General features: G+C 45.9%; 1 protein-coding gene across 1 annotated transcript in view; it reads right to left on the minus strand.

Moving 5' to 3' along the window:
- Nucleotides 1–4,426, minus strand: part of Ovgp1 (oviductal glycoprotein 1) — an 11,782-nt gene extending 7,356 nt beyond the window's left edge. The window contains 5 exon segments of the mRNA XM_075981688.1: nt 962–1,086; nt 1,531–1,696; nt 3,111–3,167; nt 3,787–3,991; nt 4,367–4,426. Of these exon segments, the coding sequence (XP_075837803.1) occupies nt 962–1,086; nt 1,531–1,696; nt 3,111–3,167; nt 3,787–3,991; nt 4,367–4,382 (569 nt within the window). The 5' untranslated portion in view covers nt 4,383–4,426.
- Nucleotides 4,427–7,320: the final 2,894 nt, after the last annotated feature.

Consider the following 7,320-nt stretch of genomic DNA (forward strand, 5'->3'; position numbering starts at 1 on the left):
TGGTCTCGAACTCACAGAGATCCACCTATCTCTGCCTCTGGAGTACTGGGATTAAAGGCATGTGCCACCACCGCCCAACTGGCAATGCCTTATTATATAACCCATGCTGATCTAGAACTGACTATGCAACCCACGCTAATCTCAAACTCTGGATCGTCCTTCCTCTACCTCCCTGGTGCTGTGATTACAGACGAGTATATAATATCATATCCAACCAACATTTTACAGTTTAAAGGTAAATCATTGGGAACTCATATTAACAAATATTTTGAAAGTCACCCAGGTAGGTCAAGGTAGTACTCTCTCATTGTTACCTGGCAACACAATGAACATTAATAAGCTTTCTTCCCTGTTGGGTCTCTCTTTTCCTCCCACGTGAAAACACCCTCCCTCCTGCGAATACACAGGGGCAGCATGTCCTCTCTTTCTCCACATGAACCTTGGTTTCTTTCTCTTTAATACTTGACTGTGAGTCAAAAAAATGAGTTCAGAGCCAGCATGTCTAGAAAGATTTATAACCTACCTATTTTTGTCTGCTTTTTTAACTTTTGCAAAAATATCTCCTCTAAAATGTGAGTCCGGCTGGGCATTCCTGTGTTGCTTTCCACGGCATTGCATGCTACTCACCTGCCCTCTGACACTATCGTCGATCGCATGTTATATGTCTATTCGTGTGCTCAGGGGAGGAAGAGGCCGGGCCCATGGCATTTGCCATCTATGCGTTCCAGCAATGGGCCCTGAAGAAGACTCTACCTTTGTTGATGGTGTTATAAGTCAGCAGTACAAAACCCAGTTCTGAGTTTTTGGATAAAAGCCCAGGGATGGGGAGCATATCACTCCCATCCTCACCTCATTAGCCCCTCACTCCACTCCTCAGCTTATCCCAGAACTTCACCAACATGGGGACAGCAAACAGAGGCTCGGACAGTCCTCTAGCCACTTTGGAACAACATCCACTCACCTTCCTAAAAAGCGCACATCATAAGACGTCTGTATGATATATGGGACACCAGACACAGCAGCCGACAGCAGCAGCCTTGGGCGCTGGGTGAGCAGTGCCTCCTTCTCAAAGGCAAAGTGGAGCTCCTAGGGAGGGAGGGGGAGAGAGAGGAGAGAGAGAGAGAGAGAGAGAGAGAGAGAGAGAGAGAGAGAGAGAGAGAGAGAGAGAGGCCACATGCAGAAATTTTTTACACTCTTTAAGCCAGGCCTGGTTCAGAAAGAGAACACAGGTTATGTGAAGACAGACAGCATACCAGCATGATATTTGAGTTAACACAGACAAAGAGAGCAGGCTGGGAACAAGGCCCAGAAACTCCAGAGAGAAAGTGTCCCTTAGGCTACAGAGCTGGGGCAAGATCCAGAGGGAGACAGAAACAGCCACAGGGCAACCACTCCACAACAGTGTGACTCAGCATGTCCAGGGAATGTCTGTAGAAGAATATTCTGTTCCTTTCCTCTGCCCCAAACTCATGTTACCTAACACCCACTGACCCCAAATGAAAAGTAAAACCATTTTCTTATTGGCCTTACTTCCACTAAGAAGAGAAAATTCCACCGGTCATTCGCGGGGCTGCCTCGTAATCCAGGGTACAAGAAGAAGAGATCAAGCCCATCAAAACCATGTGTTCTCAGGAAGAATATAACTGAATCAATGAACTCCTCACGGCTGGCAATTGTGGATAGCATAGAGGTGAACCTGCAGGGAGACCAGGGTAAGGCAAAGAACACTGTCTTCAAAATCAGCGATCTCTGAGGCCCTAGAAATGCCCCCATCTCATGGCTTAAATTGTCACAAGAAGCAAAGTGCTCTTAAGAAGAATTCCCACTCTTGACCCTTTTATTCTTTGGCTTTATTTGATTTTTTTGTTTGTTTTCTTTTCCATAGCAAAAACACTCAAGAGTAATTCTTGCTTATCAGAGCTGAACTTGAAGCAAATCCAGATTAACCTTGTGAAAAGTGATTATAAAATAAGTAGACCTAGAAATAAATGGACCGGGACGCCATTGTCTATCGGTCACCACTCAGCTGGGCCCCCTTGAGGGGCAAGGACACCTGGAAGAAACCTTGAAAGTTCCTTAATACTTGTGACTCTTGCTTTCTTTTCCTAATAATTTAAAATACAGCCATTTCACAAGACATCATCCATCCATACATATTTACATGCGTGCATACATGAATACATAAATACATGTGGCATCTCATTTGACTTCAGGCTCACAGCAAGTCAAAGAACCAGAGATGAGGCCTGGGGTTGGACAGAGCTAGTTGTTAAACACCTCCCACCTGGAATCCTCCATCCTACCTGGGGGTCGCAGACTGTTAGGTCTCTCTCCAAAGCTGAAAGGCAGGCTCTGCCCCCAGACCTTAGCTAGGAAGCAAGGAAACTTTCCTTCTGAGAATATGAAGGTAGTTTGTCATTTCCCTATTGTATCTTGGATGGGGTCACTAACAAAAGTGGCCCCTGCATGAAGGATGCTGAAGGATGCGTGCTGTGAGTCCCTGCAATTGCACCAGCATATCCTGGGTTGCTTCTTTATCGCTAACACAGCCAGCTCCATGCACAGAGTGGGAAAGCCCAGGGCCTGTGAGGTTTGGGGGTTACTCTTCTTGTCCTATATAAAACTTTCTTCAGAAATAAAGGCGCTGCCTCCAACAAAAGTAATTCAAGATTTATTTGTGGGTGTCCCATTTTACCTGTCACTCATTTCTGGTCCTAAGTTTCACATCTGATGCCTATATTCCTTGGTATTTTTTCCTATGGATTTGTATCTCCAAGTGGTCTTGTGTTTTGTTTTGTTTTGTTTTGTTTTGTTTTGTTTTGGGTATATTTTCAGATGGTACCAAGGGTCAGACACAGGGTCTTGTCTTATCGCGGTCATGTTCTCTACCACTTGGCCGCACTCCCAGTGTTAATGTACCATATTATCCATATTGTCTGTCATGTTCCCCTGCCCCTCTTCTCATATCCAAGCTGGCTTTCAGACACACACACACACGCATGCGCGCGCACACACACACACACGCACACACACACACACACACCATTATTCTCACTTCCAGCTCATCTTGCTCTACCTCCCAGAGAGAAGACAGTGGCAGGGCAGCTCACCGTGATGTGCCGAAGTTCCAGCCTCCGATGGACAGCAGTGTTTTCAGGGCCCTGTTCCTGGGATGTGGGGAAGAAAGTGGGTAAGTAGGTCCTTACTCTAGGGGCAGCAGCGGTCACTGCTCTTTCTTCTGGGCATTGGGAAAACATTGGGAAATGGAGAAGGGGACATGAGAAGAATAGGAAAGGGCATGTGGAGGAGACCATAGAAGTAAAGGAAATGGAGATGAATAATCACTCCAAAGACCCTTACAGCTCTGTGCACCAAGACTACAAAGCGGCCCAAGCTCCCTCACTTCCCAATAACATTTTCAGAAAAGAGTCTAAAAATCTCTAGTCACTCATCTTCCCATTCACTGAGCAATAACAATGTGCCTTTGACTGAAACGTAACAGCAAACACATAGGCAAGCACCCCACGCCTCTTTGAAGCACCTAATTAATCCCTCAAAGGGGGAGCCAGAGTTTACCAGGAGAAAGGAGTGTGAAGCCATCCACGGACCGGCAACAATAACTACCAAGTCATCAAGGCAAGAAGCAGCTCAGGGGGCTGGTCAACAGAGAGCTCTTAGTTAGTGCTCACATCCCCACTTGAGAGAAAGGTAGGACTAGAAAGACCAGGGAAGCTGAATTTTCCTCTAGCTCTAAAATCTGAGACCCCAGCAGCACATCTAACATACCTCTCCTTGAGTTTGTTGAACTCTGGGTAGAGAACGTTCTCATCCTGGAGATTATTGGCAACAATCTGATTGTTGCTCATTGAGGCAAAGGCAAATATCAGGTGTGTACAAAGAAAGGGGTCCAGGTCACGGGGCAAGATGGAGGCAGGGCTTGGCCGACTGTGAGCCCAGTTGGTGAAATAACACACCAGCTTGTAGGCGGTACCTGGCAAGGACGCAAGTATTAGCAGAGAGCATGGGGCAAGGAGGGAGCTCAGCTTCCAGAGGGTAGAGAAAGCCCAGCCAAAGGGACCAGGCCACTGTAACAGTCTCCAATCCATCCACATACATCAACACCTCCTCCACATGCCCCTAAAACTCTTGCCTTCGCTGCTGGGAGAAGAAAGAAGCTCTTATCAGTCTAGATCCAGGGACCTATTGAGCCATACAAACAAGTGACCAGCATCCTGTGCTGAATTCCAATGGATTTAATAACCTCTGACCAAGGAGCCAAGTCAGGTAGAGTCCAGGAGACACTGAAGGGAGATTTCCTAGCCAGAGAATCTCCCTGGCTATGGAGGAGAGAAGGTGGTTTCCTTACCATCACTGTGTTCCATCAGAAGAACCAGCCCTGCAGGAAATGAAGAAATTCATGTACACACGCACTGTGGCATACCCCTGCACACCCTCCGATATGCAAGTGACCCCTCCAGCTCAACACCATATACACATGCAGATGCACCAATGGTGACACACATCAGTCACTGGTTTCCTCTCCTTACAAGTTAACAGTGGAGCTAGTCTAAGCCCCTTTTCTAGTAGCTATCACCACGTACCTACACACGCTCTGCATAGGGTCAACGGCAGAAGTCCTGCTAAAGCGCTCAGCCAGCGGTTCTCAATTCTGGCTATAAATTCAATAGTACTTATATCAAAGCCCTCTTCTCAGAAATTCTGAATAAACTGGTCCAAGAGGAAGCCCAAGCAAGAAAACAACTTGGTTGGAGACCTGCTTCTCTGGCCCTTCCCCATTTAGTGCCTCTGATTCTTTGTTATGTCTTATCTCATATTTGTTAATCCAGACTCTCTGAGTCCCGGACTGCTCTACTGGGCACCAGGGAAATGACAAACTGGCATCTCCTGAACTTGGTGGCATTGCTAGGATCCGCCATACTCACCAGCCAACAGCAGCAGCCTCCCCATCTCAACTCTCTGGCAGCTACGGGGATGGAGCTCAGGACCCTTTAATAGGAGCTGGCCTATGTGCAGCATGGGGAGAGCCCAGCTACTCATACGTGCCATGCCAGAAACGATGACTCAAGAGTCACAATGACCTCAGAAATACTTGTACTCCCTCTTCAGAATAGCCAGAGTTCTCAGGGCCAACGAAGCCATATCTCTGGCCTGACACGATCAGAGAGTCAGTATTCACCACAGGCTATAACAAAGACAGGGGCAGTGATCCTGAGCCTTGTCTGGCAATTGGCCCCATTTGCTGGTATTCTGTTTCCCACAGCTGAGGTGGAGGAAAAACACTGCATGATGGGATATGTCCACAAAGATTATCAGGAAAGCAGTGTATCATGAAGCCCCAAAGCCTCAGTTTGGATTTAGACTTAAGGGCCAAGGTAGCAATCCCTGTTATACCATTTAGAAGCGTTATAGTTTTGGATGAATTACTGAGCCCCTGAAGTTTCCACACATAAAGAAAAACCTGTTTTCCCTGAAGTAAATAGCTCATTCTTACCTCCCAGGAATATATAGGGACGGAAGTGATAGTGTGGAAATTGTGGTTTGCATAAACTAAAAGCTTAGTTAACTACTGACGTTATTAGGAAGTCGGGCAAAAGAGCAGGATGCTCAAACTCATACTGACACTCGCCAGACAGCTCATGTCTACAGGTGGAGTAAACACACGAAAACAGCGTGTTCTCTGCAGAATACAAGGAGTTCAGACCCAGTGTCTAATGTGCAGCCAGCCTGAAGAATTATCCTTCTCCTCTGACCTTTCGTTGCTGGCTGACATGAAACCTTGTGGTCAGGAGGGGACAGCATGTGGTCAGGAGGGGATAGCACTCTCGAGCAGCAGCTCTTGGCTGTCCTCATGGGAAATGGGCCTGGAGTTGATAGACCCATTACTTTCTCAGGGGGAAAACAAAAAGAACCCTGAAACTTTGTAAGAAAATATTTGGGCAAGTGTATGAGGCAACCATAAGAATGGGACCTGAGCCTCAGGTATAGGAATATGATTATGGACACCCGAGAGCCAATTTTAAAAAATGCAACAACAATGCAAAAGGTTTTTTTTTTAAGTCTGTACAGCAAATGTTGCTTTGATCCATCTGATTTCCTTCCCTTTCTCTGTTCCAGAAGGTCTCAGACTGTATGCCCTCTCTGAGACAGATGCTGCTGTGTATGCATAGGAGATGCTAAGCCGTTCTCAATGCAATGGATTCAGAGAAATCACAGTGCCCAGTGGTCAAGTCTGCTGAACATCTGTCCTTCATTTATGAGATGAAATAAAGACAAAACTCTTAATTTTTAAACCAGGAGTGTGTGCTTGGAAAGCAACAATGATTGCAGTAAGAAAGCATGGATTTTACTATCAGACTCCAGGGGCCCTTCCTTCCTGCACTGTATGGTCCCTGGGGTCCCTTGCTTCACATAGCTTCCATTCCGTGGGCTACCATTAACCTAAATCAGAAGTTCAGCTCTAATGACCATGCTTTCATTTCCCAGTCACTACCCGTGTGCTACGGCACACCAATATTCTTGTTATTGGGTCTATAACTTTGCAACCTGATCTGTAAATTATTGAAACTACAGTTGGTTTCTGGGGCCTCAATCTTGTCAGGCTATCTTGCCCTGAAGCTCTAATGGTTCCCTTTTAAGACCTTAAGGAATGTTGATCTCTACTTCTGGGCCTTCCTCCACTGTGACTCCTGCCTTTCTGCAGGGCTGAGATGCCCCACTAGATTTGTGCCCTTCAAATCTCACTGCTGCCGGCACTAGCTGTCAGTGTAAAGTGCTTGCCTACAGGCTGTACCTGATCTCTCCACATCCACGTGAGGAGCTATGATGCTAAGACAAGACAAAACAATGGTTGTCAGCAATGACCTCTGCCTAATTCAGGAGTGACCATGCCAAAAACCTGTATACATAGTGGTTGATAATCACATTAAATAAGAATTAAATTATCAGTGTGCTGTACCAATCTGTTTGTTCACAGTCTTATTCTGTCAGTTCTTGCTTTAAAACCAAACCAGCCAATGCTCACGTGAAACACCCACGGGCATTTAGAATGTATTCCTTCGTGCTTGACCTATTCTTATGCGGAAAGATAGTTACTAATGTATCATACTTGGGTAACTGATGAATTTTCAAAAGCAGCATGACCTCTCTCATATTTCATTAGACTAATGGAGATGAAGGCAGGAACACGGATGTGAAGTCATTTGAGCAAAGCATTTGACTAAAACCTTTTGACACTTTTGTAGAGGAATAATAGAAGCAGGTTTCAAGTAAATCAGTTGTGTTAAAGAACAAAGTTCTTAA

This window comes from Microtus pennsylvanicus, chromosome 7, assembly GCF_037038515.1.
Source record: "Microtus pennsylvanicus isolate mMicPen1 chromosome 7, mMicPen1.hap1, whole genome shotgun sequence".
NCBI lineage: Eukaryota > Metazoa > Chordata > Mammalia > Rodentia > Cricetidae > Microtus > Microtus pennsylvanicus.